This window comes from Aristolochia californica, unplaced genomic scaffold, assembly GCF_029961685.1.
Source record: "Aristolochia californica isolate CCGP_79_NKW_82.1479 unplaced genomic scaffold, dmAriCali1.0.hap1 SCAF_16, whole genome shotgun sequence".
Classification (NCBI taxonomy): Eukaryota; Viridiplantae; Streptophyta; class Magnoliopsida; order Piperales; family Aristolochiaceae; genus Aristolochia; species Aristolochia californica.
Genome location: NW_027181837.1, coordinates 17,994,612 through 18,016,187, shown reverse-complemented (window position 1 = coordinate 18,016,187; position 21,576 = coordinate 17,994,612). Strand labels below are relative to the sequence as shown.

Genomic DNA, 21,576 nt, shown 5'->3' with positions numbered 1-21,576 from the left:
GGGTTCTAAACAAACCCCAAAACTTGTTTCACAAAGCTACTAGAACTTATTTTTGATCTTCACATGAGAGAAAGAGGTTTACAAACTTGTTTTAGTAGAGACTTATAGTCTCACCTGCACATTTTGACTATCACTTTTATAAAGATGAAATACATGGTTTGAAGAAATGTTTGAAGATCTTCTACCATTTTTTTTTTTAAAAGGAGTGTCATTTTTTCCCCAAAATTAGCTGGAGTTTTCTACTCTAACATAGAGATTCGAATCCGCTCATTTTTTGGAATTGGAAATCCGGGTTTCTCGTTACTCAACCAGCCGGTGCAAACGCGGCCCACAAAATTAAAGGCCCAGTAACCTCTGCGACAATTGTGTCAGAGCGGGCCCCTGGACATGCTAAAGTCTCGTTCTGGTCAAACATGAAAAGCCCATCGCGAGCATCGGTTTTCGCACCCATAAATATATGCGGGCCCCGCACCCTCCCGTCGTCTCCCAGTGAATCCGCGCATCCGACAACTCGTGTCGTTGGTGCCCATCACTCATATCCAACAAATGATCCAAAGTCTTTAAACCCCGCTCCTTAACGAATACTTGCGTCGTTTAAACCCTGCCAAGCCTGCGAACGAGCCTCCTCTTTAAGCTTAAATCAACTTGAGAATTCTTTTCTCTCTTTTTTCTTTTGGAATTTTTTACGACGTCTGAGGCAGATATCTGAGTAGAGAGAGAACGGGGACGGTGGGTTTTTGAGAGATAGAGAGACATTAAGGAGATGGCGTTGGAATGGTGTCGCAGGAGGACCTGCTGGTGCTGTCTGTTGGGTGTCTGAACGTCGGCGGCAACCATGTATGGGAAAATATGTTCACCTTCTCCCCCGCCTCCGGATTCTGCTAACGAGGACGACGACATGTCTCTCTTCCTGCGTCATCTTCTCTCTTCCTCGGCCTCCCCTTCTGCCTCGGGTAAAGCCAAGGAAGTACCCGTTTCCGATTGGCATGTCAAGACTCTTGGCAACGATTTTGGCCAGAATGGGGCTTCCAGCGCCGTGGCGGAATCATCCTCGCCGATCCTTTCATCCATGAGGTTGGAATGCTGCGGGCCTACGCCACTCAAGAGAAGGAAAGGGGAGTCAGTCGAACTGGACGAGTTTGAGTATGAGAGCGAGGTGGGGGTAACTAAACTCAGCTTTAAGTCCTACGTTCTTCTTCTGCAGTGTTTTTTTTTTCTTAATTTTATCTTTTGGCTGCAAAATTTTCGGGTTTTTATTTTTATTTTTTAATCCTCGATGACGCAGGAAGGGACTGAAGTGGCGGAGGAGCCATGTAAGCTGGCCCCGCCTCGGACTGGCTTGAAGAGGAGTAGAGCAGCTGAAGTGCACAATTTATCGGAAAAGGTTTTTGATGTCTTCTGTTCATGTATGGCTTTTGATCTCTATTTAGATTTATTTGTTTGCTCTTATGTTGAGTTCTGTAATTGTCGATTGCCTGGGCAGAGGAGGAGGAGCAGGATTAATGAGAAAATGAAGGCCTTACAGAATCTCATTCCTAATTCTAACAAGGTACTGGCTTTCACGAAAGACATTGGTTTTTGTTGGGTTCTAGTCCCGACCGTGCATTTGGTTTGATCCATGTTGGAATTTGTGTTTGTATCGACCGGGCCAGTCCTTGTATAAGATCCGTGGGGTTGCTTTCTTAATAGGTTCGAGCCTTTTAGCGTAATGGTTTCAATATGGTATCAAAGCAAAGTTGGTCCCGAGTTCGAGTCCCGCTCCCACCGAATTTTGTCCCAGGTATTTCTGGTGAATTTGTCCTGGGTTTTTCCAGGAGTTTGTCCACGGGTTTTCCCCGCACATGTTGGAATTTGTGTTTGTATCGACCGGGCCAGTCCTTGTATAAAATCCGTGGGATTGCTTTCCTAAAAGGTTCGAGCCTTTTAGCGCACTGGTTTCAACATGGTATCAGAGTAGGTTGGTCCCGAGTTCGAGTCTCGCTCCCACCGAATTTTGTCCTAGGTTTTTCCAGGAGTTTGTCCCGGGTTTTTCCGGTGAATTTGTCTACGGGTTTTCACCGTGCGGGGGAGTGTTGGAATTTGTGTTTGTATCGACCAGGCCAGTCCTTGTATAAGATCTGTGGGGTTGTTTTCCTAACAGGTTCGAGCCTTTTAGCGTAATGATTTCAACAATCCACAATTTGATTTTTATTTAATTTTTTCGTTTCGCTTAATTTTCGCAGACAGATAAGGCTTCAATGCTTGATGAAGCCATTGAATATCTCAAGCAACTTCAGCTCCAAGTGCAGGTGAACCCTTATTTTTATGCTCCTTGCATCTAAGAATACCATTGTCTTGTGCATCTATACAAATTATTACGACCAGCCAGAGATTTTTATTATCTGAGGCATGGATTTAGTTCAAATAGAAGATACACATGCCTTTGAATTTGTAAAGTGGAGAAACAAGTCCTCTTCATATCGAGATTAAGCAAAAATAAATCTTCTAACTTTTACACCCTCAATCTAATACTCCCAGGCAGGGATCACCAAATTGATATCACTTACTTGGGCGGCATCAGAGGTCATGTTTTTGTGAGCCTATTCTGACCCCAGCAGGAACTGCCTGATTTGATACATATAGTTCATTAAGCAGTCTATGTGAAGATGAAGGAAACTCCCAAGGTTTTGTCAGGAGCTTCTACTTGTTGTGAAAGAGCCCTTCAGCAAGTTGGTTTGCATAAGGGTGTAAGTCGAAAAGATGGTAGTTTGTCTTGGAGGAAGGGAGCAGGCACAGGAAATAAGAGGGTTGCTGCCCATTGATGACAGTAGTAGAACACAGGAAAATTTTCAATTCCAAAGAGGGTAAAGTGTGGAGAACACTTTAGGCACTTCGCTTCAGGAATTTCAATCCAATTACACCATGGACTTTTCCATCATGAATGTAATGACAGCTGGTACAACCATAGTAATTTTGGCTACTTGTGGGTCCTCTGGTCAATTTTACCAAGCAGTGGATCATCTTTTATGACTGTACTCAAGTTTTATTCCTTTAACCAATGTTACTTGTCTTTTCATCAAAAGTGTGTCAATTGCCATATTCAGGACTTTCCAGAATTAGTTTGTACTCATACATCTTTCAATGCATTCTAACTGGGAGCTAGATGTAGGAACTTAAGAATGCAGTAGTGTATCGAGATTGCTAATGCTCTGTCTTTTGCATTCATATTATTGTTTGTGTATAGTTGAAAGCATTGGTCATCACTTCAATTGTCAGTGTTCAATTAACTGCTATTTGCTTGTCCTTGTATTGCCTCATTTGGATACAAGTTAACATGTTTGCAAGAGCCTGAATCTTTGCTACACCTAGTAGCCTCTGTATCTGCTCATGTTGCAGTCTGACTGCGATGAATTCCTCTCTTTCTCCTGATTCAAGCAAAGGCATGCGTGTACATGCATATCAATTGTCATTTTGTTTTATTTAAGTTAAAAATTGTTTTAGAATGGGACTTTTGTTCCAAAAAATGGCTTCTAATTCAATGAATTAAAAGAAATAAGTAACTGTATTTCCAAAATGGGAATAAGATTGTGAGTGTCTTACTCAAATGACTAAAGACTCCTTCAACTTTGCTCTAACAGAGTGTGAAGTTGGAGATTTAGGATAAAATTAAGTAAGAAGGAAGGAAGAGAGAAAAGAATAGGGGAAAAGAAGTTGTTGCAGAAGACAGGATGGAGCGATTAGGCATCAAATTTAATCTCTCTGCCCCTTTTATGTTAATGTAGGTAGAAAAATTAAAAAGGTCTAAATTACCCTTCTCTCTATTGGACAGTACATCAAAGTTCTTTGAGAATTAGCAAAAACTAATTGCTGGAACATGTATATAATAGACATACGAGATGTGAATGACTAAGCTCTCCATAAGTGAGATGACGAATATACCCTTGGATTGCAATATTCAACACAGTTATAAAGAGGTGTTACCGAGGGACATAAAAGAACAATTCTGATCTTAGTTTTGAATGTAAGAAAACTATTATCAGTTTATTTCAAAATCCTTCATCTAGTCAAGAGCTTCACCATGCATGTCAAAACATACTTTTTATTATAAAATCTATTTCATGTTATTTAAATTTTCTGATTCCTTTACTACTAGGACAAGGGATCACACATTCCATTGGGACAGCAATCACCATTGAAATCTTAATTTGTCATCATCTGGAAGTAGACTGAACTTATGTCCTCTGTTGGCATTCCTTAAAGTCTTAAGGCCGCTATTGTGAAGAAAAAAATTCTATTAATCTGGAAATTGGTAAAGTATTCTTGATCAAAGAATAATAGAAAACTTTATACCTCTGATAAGAACAATTCAGACAACTGGTAAAAAAAAGTGAAAGTTTTCTTTTACTTGAAAATTGACATTTCCAACAAACTCCTCTCTTATCGAATATAAAATGGTGTATTGAGACAATCACCAATCTTAGGATCAGCTACCTCTTCAACCCTAATAGAGATATTATTTCTTGAGTGTGGCTCTCTCGTTTGTACTACTCACAGCTTCTGCACAGTAACTTACCAGCTAGATCTTTCAGCAGCCTCCACATATCAATCAGTCATGGATTAGACTTGAACAATATGTACCAATCATAATTACAAGCAAGTGAGGTCCAGATATTGAGAACCACAAAAAAGTTCATTGCAAATAGTGCAGCATCTATTACAAGGCAATTCCTAAAATTTCAACAGTACCAAATGTATTGTTTTGGAATGAAGAGGCTTTACTTAAAAGGCAAAAAACTGCCATTAGTGAAGCATCTTATGGCAATATGCCATTATAATTTACAGGGTTTTGTGTGGCATGAGCCATGTGAAAGGAGAGATTGCTGTCCTCTGCAATAAGTTCAGACTCTGCACTGAAGAGCTATGCTGGCAATGAACTCAACGTCTAACTTTTCCTTCTGAAGGCAGAGTCCCCGTAGTTAATAAAGTAGAGGACTCTTGTCTTATTTTATAGTCCTTATTATTCTTTATCTGTTTGTTTACATGAATTTGCTCCCATGCATTAGTTTCTTGTACACTGTAATCTTATAGTTATCTCATGGGAGGGAGCTGTAGCCCTACAGTTACCTTACAGGAGAGAACACTATCAATTGCAAAGAGAAGTTATGTTTTATTCAAATATAGAAGCCCTAACATTTCTAAAAAAAATCACGTAGAGACCTAAAGATGTTTGAATGTCAATGAAACTTTAACTGTTGTTACTACGAGTGGCTGTTCTACTTGTGGAGGTTATATTGTTGCAAAATGCCTGGAATTGAACAATCCACTGAGGCTTGAAAGTTGACATTAGGGTCTGAACTCCCTCTATTTTTTGCAATTCGTGGTGTTCCTTGATACTTCAAAGATTAAATCATTCTCCAGAAAATGATTTCTCTAACTGCATCCTGGGGTTTCACAGATGTTGTCAATGAGAAATGGGCTAAACTTACACCCAATGTATGTACCTGGAACATTTCAACCCCTGCAAATGTCCCAGATGCGGATAGGCATGGACCCAGGAGATGCCCAAATCCACATGAACAACATGGGAATGGGCATGCTACCCTCAAACGCAGATTCCTCAGTAAAAGTCCCATTTGGTCTATCAAATCAGTCCACATCTTCTCATCAACACATCACCTTACCCAGTATGATGAAGATGGCCAATACAGAGACATCTTTGCGCCTGGACCTATCACGTACTCATCAAAGTTCTGTTCAGATGAAAACTGCGGACAAGGTAAGTCGTCACTGTTGAACAATTATCATCACATGAGATCACTTGAGTGGTGCTGACCATTTTATTTATACTTTGAAGGAGATACATGCAGAGGCCATGTTATCACGACCACAATTAGATGTTAACCACTCTGCTGTGAACCCATCAGGTGCGTTTCATAAACACAAATTACCGTTTCATTCAATTCACACTCATGATCACTTCTTCAGCTTTTAGTCTTTAACAAAAACACCTGCATCTCAGCAACAACAGATTTGCACGGTGACCAGTTAAATGTGGGTAGCCTCGTGGTCGAAATTCTGTTTCTCCATTGCACTTGAGGCATGAGAAATTTACTTTAGACTTCAGGGCTAATACTCATATTGGTACTTGACCACTTTCGGATACATTAGTTGTCCATGGTGAAATAATTCATTCATCTTGTGGTTTCATGAAGGCCACTCTCTGCCAAGTCCATAGGAAATAAACGTGTGCAAGTTCCTCTTGTTTACTCTATATTTGGTCTGTCAGACAGAACTAATGTGAATAAACCTAGAACTGTGTTTCATACTTTAGAAGAACATTCGACATTCACTCTGGGGGAGGGACACTGTTTGGAAGCGTGCGGGCTACCTCCAAGGAACTCACTAGATATACTCCCGAAGGATGTAATAGATAACGAGTTATTTCTTCAACATCTTCAGAGGTAACACATCACATTTGTAAAGATCTTTCTTTTCCTCATCATTTTTTAGTTTCAGACAGTTTTCCTATAGTCCTCTTATCACCTTCTCAATGGCACTTCAAGTTTGTAGAAGAGAGGTGCTTGATGCAACAAATGTTTGCTGCGAAGATGTCTGTCATGGTGTTTCTTATTTTTATTGTGATTTTTCAGTTTGCATACAGGAAGAAACTTGCCCACTGATGATGTCAAGAGTGAAACATTGGATTTTTGAAGTCTGAGGCTGTTCCTTGAAATACTTTTGCTGACCCTTTTGTTCAATAAAGCTTTATCTTGGGCTCATATTTGAAGCATTTTTGACATGGCTCGAGTTGTCTGGATTTGAGTGCCATGAAGCAGCGATAGAGGACAAGGTGTAATTATTCAACCAGCTGGGAAATCTGAGTGTATGTAACATAGTTGTAAAAAGTAGTCAGCTGATAGATAGCTGATCGTGCCTAATGAGCAGAAGGTCTACACAAATTTGAATGCTGTGAAGTACATATAGCTGCCTTCGAAATGAGCCATATTCTTTTTCTATTTAATAGAAATTTGATGAAATTTTGAGAGTTCACTATTGAAGCTCTTGAGAAAAATATTTTTAGTTTTAGGAAAAAGAGTAAAACCAAATCAATGGGTTAAAACTCAGATCATTAACGAACATATGCATCCAACCAGTTATATAACAGGTGTCTGTTAAAAGGTTTGTTCGGAACTCTTAGAAAAGAAAAAAGAATTTGACCATTATTATTTTTAAAAATAGTTAGTAAAAACGAGATAATGATCAAATTCTCCTTTTTTTTTCTTCTTTTCCATAGGGTTCCAAAAATAAGAAAACTATCAAATTCTTTTTGTTTTTTTAAGACTAGAGTCATAAGTCAAAAGTCTAGTACTCTAGTACCGTAAAAAGAGTAGACAACTAAATTCCATCACTTAGTAAAAACATGACTTAGAGCTTTAAGATATCATGTTTTCTAAAACCATGTTTTAACTCATAAATCAAATGTTTTAGAAATATATTTTTTAGCCTTTTAATGCTTAAAATTTTATTATAGAAGATTGCGAGATTGAATGATTAATCATGGCTAGATATATGATTGATCAATCAGAGAGCAACAAGGCTCCATGTACAAGGTATGATCGATCAACCTTTGTAGGAATGATCAACTAACGAGAATACAAAAGTTCAAAGTTTAAACTCATAATTGACCTATCAACTAGAATATTGTAGGCAAACATTATAAAGCTCGATCAATCATGCCCACAAGACTGAGTGATCAATAAGCTAAGGAATTTCAAAAAAATGATTGATTGATCAACAAACAAAGGAAATTCAAAAAATAAAAGTCGTTGGAATTGATTGATCGATCAATGATAGAAGCATGAATGATCAGCCCAAATAGATAAAAAGTGTTGACTATATAATCAACCCACAATAAAGAGGTTTGCAGAAGAAAAAAAATTCTCCCTAAACAAGTGGGCTACTTAGAGGAGGAGACTAAAGAGCACTAAAAAAAACGGAGTCTCATCTACGATGCAGGTATAAAGGTGGAGTAAGGAGCCAACAAGCAAAAGTCCAGCTATAGTCTCATGTAGAATAGAAAGTGAAAATTGCTCGAGTACTCAGTCTATAAATTGTAGGCTTTATGAGCCATTGCATCAACTTAGTTTCAATACTGTACTCCTTTATTGGATTCAACAACCCCAAGGCATCCAACTGACTATGATAGTTAACCCCATTCATGGGTATTATCTACTGTATTTAGTTTCACTCGCTGAGGTGTATCAAGTCGCACCAGCCCTGTCCAACCATATATATATATATATATATATATATATATATATAGAGAGAGAGAGAGAGAGAGAGAGAGAGAGAGAGAGAGAGAGAGAGAGAGAGAGCCTACATTTAAGTGAAGTAGGTGCAGCTTCCCATCAATGACTTCTCTGACAATGCTCTCGTGACATTTTGTTTCGACGAATTATGTAGACGATGACTTGCTCACTTGGAAACACAATGAACATGCACTTACTCTTTGAAAAAATAATTGACCCAAGTATTATCACTTCGGAGCTACTGCGCATAAATAATAAGGATGCCACGAGGACGAGAGGGGTGATTTACTCTCACGCCTCCACTGGTCGTCGCATAACACTATATTCTAAAAAAAAATAAAAAAAATTCCCCACTGAATATGATTCGCCACGGGTATTGGGTTCAATAAAGAAGAACATTGAACAAAATGACTCAAGAGGCCTTCAATGCGATTGAACTAAGGCAGTTGTTTTGCAAATCGGACAGAGATTCTTGAGCATTAGCCATTGCCTTATGCAGGCAGAGTGAAAGTCATGCCCACAGTCCAATGTGCCAAGCTGCACTCCTCCGACATATTCTTCCTGCCACACAACCCGTCAAATTATGTCAAAATATTATTCACGGCCAGTCATCCAGAAGTCCCGTAGAAGCTCTCAACTTACTTGACAAATACAGCAAGGTTCAACGTCTTGAGTCTCTCCTGCTGTGACTAATGCATATGTCCGCTGCTTCAGACATTTCAGAACAGTCTCCTCACTCAATCCAGTGTTCACATTTCCTATGCGTTCTTCCAATGCCAGCAATTCCTGAATATGAAACATCAACCCCACATTTAGAAAGACAACGAAGATGGCAATTTAAATAAAAATTGAGTTCCACATGTGGTGTCTTCAACCTCGTAAGACATATTATCTACATCAAGCCGCATGTCTCTGTGACGATCATGCAAGTCAGCAACTCCATAAAATACAGACTGGTCAAGGATCACAACATCCTGCAAAAACGTCACAACCATTCGAACTTCAACAAATGCTACCAGATCTTCGTAAGCATGAAAGAGATCAAACACTCATTCATACAGCAGTGTACACCGACATCACACAATCAAGTAACTTACCTCAAATCTTATGTTTTCTCCCCGACGCACAAGATCCAACACATTACGTATCTGTATATAAAATCAAAATACACATCAATGATCAAACAACAAGTCGTCCATTCAAGATGTTTACAAAGTGCAGCATTCATTGCTTTCTCATTTCATTCCCATGCATATAACAATTACCAGAGCATATGTCTCTATCTCTTGTTAAGCACAAACTATTAAATACATTATAATTAGTTTCAATAACCTAATCATCCTCTGACTCAATGAATACAACTATTTATCTCAAATCCCACTCCTTTCTCTAACCAAACAGGGAGAGCATTATACCTAAGCTCCTACTTATAAAGCCGACATATCCCAAAATCTATTTACAGATTTCACCTTATAGACTACTATTTTCTCCCAGAATGGCCATATAAAGTTAGGAAGTCAATTCCCAAGTAAACAAAGAACCAATGTAGGATTATTCTCCCAAACACCACAACCCTCATTTCAGAGAAGTAGCCTGAGACGTAAATCACATCAACTCTCATTTCAGACAACTCGACAGAGACATAGAACACATGCAACTATAGCCAGCCTAACTTTTTACCCTCCAACACTCCTAGGTCCATACCTTAACAGAAAACCTGGTTCAAAACATAGATGACAACACAATTGACCCATATAGAATGCACATAGAAGCCACATAGAACACACATACAGGCCCATGTTGGCTCTAACACCACGTTAAAGTTGGGTTGATTCCTCCCACAATGATTAACCAAAGTTAAGAGGTCTCTTCCCAACTAATAAGTATAGGATCTCTTGAAACCAAAAGTTAAGGAGGATTTTTTTCTTACATAATGTCACTCTCACTTCAAACAACTACCCTTGGAGTGGAGCACATACAACTGTACATTGGGGAACTTTTCACCCTCCAACATAAACATTAGAGATTTGATGTAAAGTTAAAAAATAATTAAAAGAAAAAAAAGTTTTTCATAGCATCTAGCACCAAAAGGAAAAAGCAAACCGGCACTTAATTTGACAAAACTGACTATCAACTATTATTTCAAAGTACAACTCCTGCTCCTGCAGTTGAAAAATGGGTTAATAACACAAGGCATAGCGAACTAGTAAAATTTACCCTTGTTATAAAGTTGAGAGGAAATTTTGAAAGCTGACACTCGACCAAGTCTACAATGATAAAAATAATAATAATAAAGAGGTATTGCACTAATTAGTGTCTCCTAATGCTTCTGATTTTCTCTGGACATGGCATTAGTCTCGTGTTCCGGTTATTTTTCATTTCTCAATGTCATAGCATTTTCTATTTGATACTTGCGAAGTACATGTGGTTTCAAATAATTACTATATCAATTGTATGTAACTAAAAAAAAAATAGCATATATAAACTGTTAGTATTCAGGAGCAAACCTCAGTTGCCAGTCTACTTCTTCCTTCAGGGACAGCTGCAAGAGTCCGAAGCGACAGGGGAACCCCTAGAACACCATCACCTTGCCTGTCCATCCACAATGATGACCTGAGATATGAGTGCTGATTACCTCCATGGTGAGAGGACCCTGATGACAGCAACATCTCTGGTGAGGTGGGACCTGGTGGACCAACAGGAGGAAAACTACTACTCTGAGCTCCAGAGTCACTTGCAGGAAATAAAGACCGCCTCACAATCTCAGAGAGCCTACGTGGATGATGTGGTGGGGGACTGTGATGAGCTATCCATGTCACACCAGAAGCTGGGGGTATTCCACCAGCACTTGTGCTAGCTCGAGATGATGATGCAACATTTGCAGGAGCATTCATATTCCCATTTGAGAGAGATCTAACATCAGTTACAGGCACAAACATTGGATGCTCTGAGATGCTTCTAGGAATAGTCCTAGAGTTCACCTCTTCTCTAAAAGTTGCTGCTCTCTCTCCTGAAATGACAGGAGAACTTGATGCAGAACCAACTCTTGAACTGCTGGCACCATGAAAAGAGTAAGGGTTCAAGCTTCTTGGATAAGTAGGAAGATGTGGGGCTGAAGAGGCACTGGTACTGGTCACTGCTGTCCCTGCAGCTCTCGGTTCCACCAAGTGATTAAATGGAGGAACTCTGGAAGTCTGATGGGATGACCAAACAGGAGCTCGCCTTGGATTGACATTACCACCTGCAACCCACAAACTATTAGGAGCAGTAGAATCTTGTTGCAGCCCAGGGTTGATTCTCATACGAAAATTTCTCTGTGAACTTTCAGCCACAGTAAAAGCAGGATAGTTGTCAGCAGTCACAAGAGTCCTTGTACCACCACCCAATCTTTGATTCATCAATTCTTCACGAGGATTCACACTAGAGCTCTGCTCCACAGGACCACTGGATATACTTAAGCTGCTTCCAGTATTATGTCGAGCAGAGACTGGATGCCATGCACTACACTCAGCTCTTTGGAAGAAACTTGGGCTTGCACCTAAAGAAGACTGCCCAGAAACAGCCTCAAGGGCCTTCCGCTTGCAGGATAAACGTTGACCATCCAAGGAACCAACTTGCCTAGCTTCTCCAGCTTCTGCAAGGTAGTCAACAGTAGTTCCAGACGCAGATGCACATGGATCAACGGCAGTAGTGGAATGCAGCATCTGCTCAGCTTCAGATCCACCTGGCTTATAAGGATGGGGCCCTATGACCTGGGCACCATTTCCAACAAATCCGGTATTGAGGTTTGTGTTTTGAAGCAAATCACTAGAAGTAGAACCTTGTGAATACCATGATCCTCCAGTGACTTGATTGCTATTAAGGTTTATATTGACACTTTCCAAAGAAAGAACACTGCTTGGTTCGAATCTTCTTTCTTCTAAGCCCAAACTAGGTCCCGGATGACTGGTGAATGAATCAGGCCATGATTGCTCCACTTTGGCTTCTTCATGGCTGGAATGAGGCCTTATCTGATCACTAGAGGTGGGGCCTCCAACATTCCAGCTTGGCAAGCCACCACTACTGTGACCAATTGAACTCGTGTACGCAGCACTTGTGTCAGTAGGGGGCAATAGAAAATCTGGCAAGTTACGTGAGTCCACAGGATTAAGCACATTGTTCCAATAATGAGATTGATCCACACCAGAGCTATTAGAGCTAGATCCATGATCAAACTCAAATGTCTCCGATAAGGATTGGACAGTACTCCTCTGACTATGCATTTCTGATGCGTAACTTGTCCTTATTAAAATGTATAGGAGGAAGTATATGTCACAAGCAAGACCACAGCTACAGATCTGAAATCATGTGATCTACAATACAAATGAAGCTTTATGAGCATAATGTTGCTAAATAATGAAGGAAAGTTATATTTCAGAGAAACCATAAAAACACTTCCAAGAGAATGGGGGGAGACGATTAAAACATTTGGAAATTTTGAAAGCAAATAAAACCAAATGATAAGTTGCATTTTCTGAAAGAATTTTTCACTAAAATAATGACTCAACCAGTAGTCATGTCTTACTGGTAAATTCGTGGAACACACAAGCCAGAGATGCTTGTAAGTTCACCGTTTCTCAAGGGCCAACCTTAACTTTTGCAGGCAAGGCACCTACAGAGACTATGATCATCTGCAAAAACATATTAATTATAATAAATATCATTTGAAGCCTCCACTAAAACACACTTTGCCCAAACAACGTAATCTCATGTAAGACAATTACAAAGTAAACACCTTAAGCTTCATGACCACATGGTTTTTAGAGTCGTCTTCTAAGGCCCTGAATTATCTAGTGCCAGAGCAAGTGCATTTTAGCCACTAAAGCCTCATATTAAGATTGAGTGTAACAAGTTAGACTTGTTGAATACCACAAATAAGGCAATGCCTACAAGTTCCTTTTGGTACTCCATAAACTAAACAGTTTATTACATTAGCTACACCATATGTTAAAGTAGAAGTTAAACTTTTTTCATCAACATATATACCACACACACAAAAATAAAAATCAGAACTTAAGCTATCTTCAGTAAATAGTGTTTATTTGACAACATTAGGTAACTCAAAAGTTAACCAATAAAATTCAGACAGAGGATCAAATTTCTCTCTCAAACAATTTTGCCAACATATGTCAATCTCAATAAGCCATTTATATTCAATAATCCAGATTCCATTTTCCTAAGTAATCAGCATACTTTATTTTGCAAAGAGTGATGATTTCCCTAGCTTTCTATACCTTCTATAACATCTTAACATCTCTTCTTTCCACAAAAAATAATAATTAAAGAAAAAAATTCTTAAGTGGTTTCTCCAACCTACACAGAATTTCTCTTTTTAGAAAAAAATACCTAAAGGAATAAAAAAAAAACTTTGGCATAATCATAAAAAATTCAAAGATGTTCATATATACACCACCATTATAGCACAAATGAGTGGAAACCCAAATGGAGGCTCATCTTGAAATTTCTGAAGAATTTCCAAAAACAGAGTCCTGACCAGACACAAATGGAGTCTTCCAGGATCAAAGAAGCACATAATATTAGAGTAAAAAATCTTGAAGATACAGGAAGCAAAAAGCAGGATAATAGACACCCAGCAACCCACGACAAATTGAAATCTACAGTTGCAAACAGCTTTTCTATGGTGCTAAACCCTATAAGATGTTTTAACTCGTATAATAGTTACCCCTTATGATGAAGAAGGCCATTAGAGCAATAAGCTTTCAAGTAAATAGATGTTTTGTGTCCACTAGCAGAAACCTGCTACATTGCACAAATAAGCCAACCCAGATGCTAATTGGCTTTTTAACAAACGATTTAATCACAATAAGGCAATTTGTTGGCCACCTCACACATAAAGATAGACTAGTGAAAATAAAACTAATAGCCAAGTAAGATACCACAGGCACTACAAATATTCAATGGCTTGCCAAATCTTGTCAAGAATTGGAGAACCAATTCCAAACTGCTGCTCAGAACAAAAGGCAGATGTCATAAGGTAACCAAAATGTTGATAATTCAAGTAACCTCTTCTCCAGGTTATGACAATTCAGAACTTTCGTTTGCATAACAACCGCAGAGTGATAACCAACAGATAATCTCATCAAAGGACAGACAACGACAGCAAATATGAAAATACGGTGGCAGCGTTGTTAGTCTTTTCAGAGTTCTTTAATGAAAATATAACACCACATTCGTTCTGTCGTTCAGTACCTCCCTTACCTTTCACCAGATATTTCTCATTTAATTTGCCAAAGAAGCAACTTCTAGGCATTTTCAGAAGACGCCACCCATGACTTCTTGGTACCTCAGGAAATTACAGAAAAGGCCAATTTTGAAAAGGTGAACTCTGAAAGGTTTCTTTCTTGTTTTTCTTTGGGTAAAGTTGAAAGCCTCTAAGCTGATTTTATGGATTGAAGACATCCATCTCTCTTCAGGACACACGATACTAGGATGGCATCTTCAACTCTTCCGATTGGAATTGTTATTACCCAGCTACTAAAGTAAAAATTTCAGAATCTAAAACAATGCACATAAACAAAGCCAAGTTGAGAACTAAAAAAACCATTAGAAGCAAGAGTATGACCGAAGAGACGAGTGAGGAGATGGATCGTAAGAAGACGAACGAACTATTTCACATAAACATTCAAGGTTTCAGCTTTAATGAAATTAGGAATTTGAGAATGTTTACTATACGTGTTCAAGAGAATTTTAGGGATGCAACTACCTGTAGCTTCACGGAAAAATCACACCAGTCAAACCCTACCCAAAAACCACTATCGTCGGCGTTCCGCAAAGACGCCTCGCCTTACACGATACGATCAGCTAAAGGTAATCCAACCCACCAAATAGAAACTCGTGCCCAAATAAAATCACAAAAATAAGCAAAACATAATTACGCGCATGCATTAATCGAGAAACAGATCGGAAAAAAGACCTGGAAAGGAAGTAACCTTAAAAAACAAAAACAAAATCTAAAATAATCGTGCAAAGAGGCGGTCTCATAACATGGTCGATCAACCAGCCAAACGACGGCGGGAACTCTACAGAAAATAACGAGCAGAGCTATTACATAAAACCCAGGACAAAGAGAAAAAAAAACCCAAACAACAGAGAAAGATCGGAAACGGAATCTCCCAAATAAGAGAAAAAACAGGTAATCGTAGAAAGAAACGGCGTTAACCAACCCCAATATGGGATGTACGGACCGATAAGTGAGAAGGGGAATAAAAGGTACCTGAGAGATAAAACGAAAATGACCGAAATCGGGCTATGGATGGGCAGATCGATGGAAGTCAGAGAAGAAAGAAGGCGAATAGGCGGAGAGGGCGGGGTGGGAGGTGGTCGGAGGTTTTAGAGAGAGAAAAAGGGTAGGAGGGTTTGCGGTCGGTTTGGCCTCCAAAATGGAATGGGATATTGGACATGGAAAATAAGGAAGAATGGGAGGGGGAATAAGGGGCAGGAGGACCAAAGCCAAAATGCCAAATCAAACCTTGTGTAGTAGTCCTTGTAAACGTGAAGTCTATAAAGAAAGGAAAGAAAGCGATGAAAGAGAAGTGCTCCCTTTCTCTCTCTAACCGTGGCGCTCGACCGCTTGTTGGTATCTCAGCTTCCCACTCTTGAGGCTCCAAAGGAGACCTTTAAACGAGGCATCTCATCTCTCTCACATACCTAAATCTCCGCCCTTTTCTCTTTCTCGCTCTCTCTCTCTCTCTACTTCTACCTAATAAAAAGATTCATGCTTCTCTTTAAGAGGCGTATTTATTTGTCTGCGTCGGGTCGCTCTCTACCCCCCTTGGCCAGTAGGTGTCCATTTCTCTCTCTCTAGAGGACAGACACAGATGGGGCAGGGGGAGGAAGGGGACGGTGACCAACGAGAGAGAGAGAAAGACAGCGGCGACTGACTTATAAGTCTGAAGCCCCCATGAGAGATGAAACGTCTGCTCGCCTTCCTCGTTTTTCTTTTTCTCCTTCCGTCCCCGTTTCCTCGGCTCATCCCAGCCGTCCATTTTCTCCCATCCCCACAATGATTTGACCAAAATATAGTAATTTTATAAATATTAAAAAAATAAAATTACTTAAAAGAAGCCACTAGGATTACAGATAAATGATGACGTCACTACCTCCCCCACCTTATTAATATTAAAATCAGGTCCCTGTCCCCATAACGTGGCCGACCTCGGAGAGTCTTGGTCTGTCTTCCCGAGTGGGCTTTGCTTTTCTTATCTTTCTTCTTACCTGCTTCTTCCTTTTTTATTTTAACCTGCACCCTCTCCTCTCTCTCTCTCTCTCTAATTTTACGCTATCGGCTTATGTTATAACTTTTTCTCCCTTTCATTCGTTTTTCCTCTCCTTCCCACACCTAATATTTCCTACGCTCATTTGATGAAATTTAAGTCAGCAAGAGTTGCCGATGAAGGAAGTAGGAATCTTCTCAAGTGGTTTGATGGGAAATCAAGTAATCAACCACCGCTACTGCCCTTTCAAGACATTTTCTTGGGAAATTTTAATATTATTTTCCGAATGAATGCAAAAAGTAATTGTCACACTGTATTCATTATTGTATTTTATTTACCGGAAAAAAATAAGATTATGATTATTATTATTTAAAAAAATAAGTAGTAAAAATGAGATAATGATCAAATTCTTTTTTTTACTAATTATTTTTTGAAATATTAATGATTAATTTTTTATTTCTTTTTTATTTCTTTTTTTTTCCATAGGGTTTGAAACAGACCCTGAATGCTTTTAAATGTGAGAAAATTTTCAAACCCATAATTAAAAATAATACAAAAAGTATCTTCTATTTTTTATTTTAAATATTTTTTTCTTTCTATAAGATTTTCAAGTTAAAACTACATCATCGTCATTGTCATCGTCTCCCCAAATACCTCATATGTTGATTATAAATATAAAAATACAAGATAAAGAACAAAATGATATATTATCATGGATTCATGAAAGATTTGGAGAGGTTATCGTAACGTAAGTTTGCATTTTCTTGTTGAACTCTTAAAAGATTCAAAGAAGTAATCGGGATGAAAGTCTTGCATTTTTTTGTCGATTCTAAGACTTAGTGCCTCTAGTTGAAAATTTATATCCCACGAAAAATTAGAAATATTTTTTCTAAGATATATATTTTTAAGAAACCTTATGTATAAAATTTTATTAGTGACTTAATAAAAAAATACATAAAAAAATTAAATTACAAATGAACCACAAAAAAATAATGAAGGGTTTTATAAAATTCTTTTCAATAACATCCAGGTGACCTTGTGTCTTCTCCGATGCATTTATTACAGTTTTCGCTCTCGTAGGAGTCCTTCATTGTATATCTCACAGACGTAACGATATGATTCTAAAAATGTCTTCGACGATATAGAAATGACCTCTCCATTAGAATCAACAAAGGCAAAACAAAATTAAAATCTAAAAAAGGAGGAGAGTTCAATCGAGGAGGAAGAAGAAGCCCACAAAATTTTCAAATTTGTGTCAAGAAAGTAATTCAATAATCAAAAGAGTGTTGTGTGCTCACCAGATGTTCCCGTTGGTCTTCTTTTTTTTCTTGCTATTGCTTCCGTTCTTCGTGCTAGCGAATGATAGAGAGGGGATAGTGGAGGAACTTAATTGGCTTGGGAAGATGTTGGAGTGCCAATCATGGGAAACTTTGATCTGGGTGTAACAACAAGGTTAAGTCTCCCAGCGCCAACTCAGCACTACTCAGACTTCCACCTCAACAAAAGACACAGTCACCTCCTCCAGAAGAATCCAGAACGTACAATCACTGCATGTATTCCAGAAACATCCAAAATACTGATACATAACATGTATTCCAGAATCATCCAGAGCATTGTAATATGTATAAATACCACCACTTGTACATAGATCAATTGAGGAGAATGAAATTACAATTTCTATACTTTCTTTGTCTCTGTTTACATTTTTAACATGGTATCAGATCCCTGTAAGGACCCACGTCCGTATCCATCTCTTTCCCTCTCGATCATATCTCTATTTTTCCCTCCCTTCATGACTGAATCAAACCTCCCAAAATTCTCCCTCCCATCTCCCTCCCATTTCATCACCGTAAAATTAACCATGACAACTATCTATTGTGGAAGGCTCAACTCATGTCTTACCTCCACAGTCGGAATGCCTTTGGATACATCGATGTCTCCATCCCTGCGCCCAAACCACCGTCCGACGACTCTCCCCCAAAAATCTCCTCTCCCTACTCGATCTGGAAGCAGCAAGACCAGACCATCATGTCTGTCCTCATTTCCTCCCTCACTGAAACCCTCATTGCCCATGTCGTCGAAGCCACCACCTCCCATGAAATTTGGTTGATTCTCGAGACTCTATTTGAGTCCAAATCTCATGCTCGTGTAATGCAACTCCAATATCAACTCACGACCCTTAAAAAAGGGTCAAAATCGATTACCGACTACTACCAAAAGGCCAAACATCTTCGTGACACACTCGCGGCGGCCGAAAAAGTCCTTCACACTTCCGATTTCATCACCTTCCTGTTGGTCGGCCTCGGTTCTGATTTTGATTTTGTCGTAACCTCCATTACGATGTGTCTGGAACCCCTTTCTCCCTCCCAAGTCTACAGCTCCTCAGCCACGAATCCCGCCTCCTCCACCACCAAACCACCCTCCCAGCGTCCCCTGAGCTCTCAACCAATGCAACCTCCCTTTCGTCGCATCCCAACACCCGAGGCAAGGGCTTCAATCGGTCAGGATTATGCGGCCGAGGCACCTCCCGCAGACTATCCGGCGGTCGCCCCTCATCCTCCTCATTTTCCCCCTTTTCCCCAAATCGCCCACCCTGTCAGATATGTCACTGACAGGGCCACACTGCTCTGCAATGTTATCACCATTTTGACCACTCCTTTCAGTCGGCCCCAACCCCAGCTTTATTTGCACACTTAACCTCTCCCCCGATTTCTTCCGCCCATTCCTCTTATGCCTGCGCTCCGTCTGTTGACCATAATTGGTACCATGATTCGGCCGCCAGTCATCACTTCACTCACAATTTTTCCAACTTATCACTTAATCTTATTGAGTACACGGGCGATGACCAGGTTCGGGTTGGTGACGGTAATTCTCTTCCTATTCACCATGTTGGCAGCTCGGTTCTTCCTTCCTCTTCTCTCAACTTTATCATGTTTCGTCCATTTCCAATAATTTAATTTCTGTTAAAAAATTATGTGAGGATAATTTTGCCTTTTTTGAATTTCATTCATCTTGTTTCTTTGTGAAGGATTGTCGTACCAAGAAAATATTTCTGCACGGTCCCACTAGTCAAGGCATGTATGTCTTCCCTCTAGCTGCCTTCTCCTTTCAAGCTCATACTGGTTCGCACATCTCTCCCTTCCAATGGCACGATAGTCTAGGTCATCCCTCCATGCAACTAGTTTATCGCACCATCTCCCAACTCTCTCTCCCAGTAAAGCACTCTCCACACACTGGGTTATGCTCCTTTGTCTGTCAGGCCAAACTCCATCAACTCTCGTATTCATCTTTTCCATCTTGGACCACTGCTCCACTCCAACTTCTTTTTGCTGATGTATGGGGTCCTGCACCCACTGTGTCTAGGGGTGGTTTTCGATATTATCTTTCATTTGTTGATGACTATAGTCGGTTTACATGGATTTTTCTGCTCAAGTGTAAATCCGATGTCGTTAACGTGTTTGTATCCTTCAAGTCTCAAGTCAAAAATTTACTTCAGACAAAAATCCGTGCACTACAATCTGATTGGGGTGGCGAATTTTGTTCTCTTCATACTGTGTTACAATCTTTTGGGATTTCTCATCGATTGGCTTGTCCCTATGCCCACTCTCAAAATGGGTCTGTTGAACGCAAAAATAGATACATTATCAAAACTGTTCTTGCCCTTCTGGCCCTTTCCTTTGCTCTTTAGAAATATTGGTCTGATGCCTTCCTCACTGCTGTCTACCTCATTAATCGCTTACCTACTTTGGTGTTACATCATAAGTCCCCTTTGAAAAATTGTGGAATCGCAAACCCGATTACAATTTCTTGAAAACTTTTGGTTGTTTCTGTTGGCCTAATCTCCGTCCTTATAATCGCCAAAAAATGGATTATCGCTCTCTTCCTTCTGTCTTTCTTGGTTACAGTCCTAATCATCATGGGTACTTATGCTATCATATTCTTACCTCTCGTATGTACGTCTCCCGTGATGTTCTTTTTGATGAAACCGTTTTTTTCTTTCAATCATCTCCATCAAACTCATCTCCTCCAGAATCCCATTCTCTGCCCCTACAGTTCATTACCACTGAACTTCCCCATCTCATCACTCTTCCTTCCTCTCCTGGACTCACACCTCCATCCATCGTCCCTTCCCCTTCCTCTCAAACCCCGTCAACTAGGCCCACTTCCCCACTCTTATCGCTGCCCACTTCTCCTCCTCGTGATTTTGTCTCTTCTCAAGCCCCTTCTACGCCTGTACCTCTTGAGTCTTCAGTCGTCTCCCCTTCCCCCATTTCGCATATTCATCCCATGCAAACCAAGTCCAAATCCAATCTTCATTTTCCTAAAATCCGGACTTATGGCACCGTCTCCTGGCCACCCCCTCAAGCTCTTCTCACATCCCGTGACCCTCCCGATGAACCCTCCTCCTTCACCGAAGCTTCCAAGTATCCAGAATGGCATCGTACGATGTAACTCGAATTTGATGCCCTTCTCTCTAACAATACCTGGACTCTTGTTCCTCCATTCTCATCTTAGAATGTTGTGGGCTGCCGCTGGATTTTCAAAACAACATATCTCTCCAATGGCTCAGTTGAACGGCGAAAGGCGCGCCTTGTTGCCAAGGGTTACAGTCAGCTCGAGGGTTTGGACTATTCCGAAACTTTCAGTCCAGTTTTCAAACCGACAACCATCAGGTTAGTTCTTTCCATTGCCCTCTCTAAAAATTGGTTGGTTCATCAATTAGATGTTCAAAATGCATTTCTTCATGGCACGTTAGATTAAACTGTCTTTATGTCCCAGCCCAGTGGATTTGTCCATCCTCAATTTCCCACCTATGTCTGGAAGCTCAATCATGCTCTCTACAGCCTTAAGCAGGCCCCCCGTGCGTGGTTTGCTCGTCTAAGCAGCAAGCTGATTGAATTTGGCTTTGTTACTTCCAAGTCCGACCTTCCTTATTCATCTACCGTCGTCAGTCCATTGTTTTGTATTTTTTAGTTTATGTTGATGATGTTCTACTTACTAGCACAGATAGCTCT

General features: G+C 39.8%; 2 protein-coding genes across 4 annotated transcripts; one reads left to right on the top strand and one right to left on the bottom strand.

Annotated features, from left to right (window-relative positions):
* The first annotated feature begins 663 nt into the window (after positions 1 to 663).
* Positions 664 to 6,975, top strand: LOC137953701 (transcription factor SPATULA-like). 2 transcript variants are annotated; one of them, XM_068801177.1, is made up of 8 exons: positions 664 to 1,156; positions 1,286 to 1,384; positions 1,484 to 1,549; positions 2,223 to 2,288; positions 5,435 to 5,755; positions 5,837 to 5,903; positions 6,311 to 6,440; positions 6,630 to 6,975. In XM_068801177.1, exons 1-8 carry the CDS (start codon positions 836 to 838, stop codon positions 6,688 to 6,690), a joined length of 1,131 nt encoding a protein of 376 aa, XP_068657278.1. In that variant the 5' UTR covers positions 664 to 835; the 3' UTR covers positions 6,691 to 6,975. The 2 variants fall into 2 exon arrangements, with proteins under 2 accessions (XP_068657278.1, XP_068657277.1); XM_068801176.1 differs by having other exon boundaries at positions 5,834 to 5,903.
* Positions 6,976 to 8,351: 1,376 nt separating this feature from the next.
* On the bottom strand, positions 8,352 to 16,189 carry LOC137953136 (probable E3 ubiquitin-protein ligase HIP1). Of its 2 annotated transcripts, XM_068800374.1 has the most exons (7): positions 15,562 to 16,189; positions 12,853 to 12,958; positions 10,796 to 12,640; positions 9,386 to 9,436; positions 9,164 to 9,262; positions 8,931 to 9,074; positions 8,352 to 8,849 (listed from the first exon to the last, which is right to left on the bottom strand). In XM_068800374.1, exons 3-7 carry the CDS (start codon positions 12,548 to 12,550, stop codon positions 8,712 to 8,714), a joined length of 2,187 nt encoding a protein of 728 aa, XP_068656475.1. In that variant the 5' UTR covers positions 12,551 to 12,640; positions 12,853 to 12,958; positions 15,562 to 16,189; the 3' UTR covers positions 8,352 to 8,711. The 2 variants fall into 2 exon arrangements, with proteins under 2 accessions (XP_068656475.1, XP_068656476.1); XM_068800375.1 differs by lacking the exon at positions 12,853 to 12,958.
* Between the last annotated feature and the right edge of the window lie 5,387 nt (positions 16,190 to 21,576).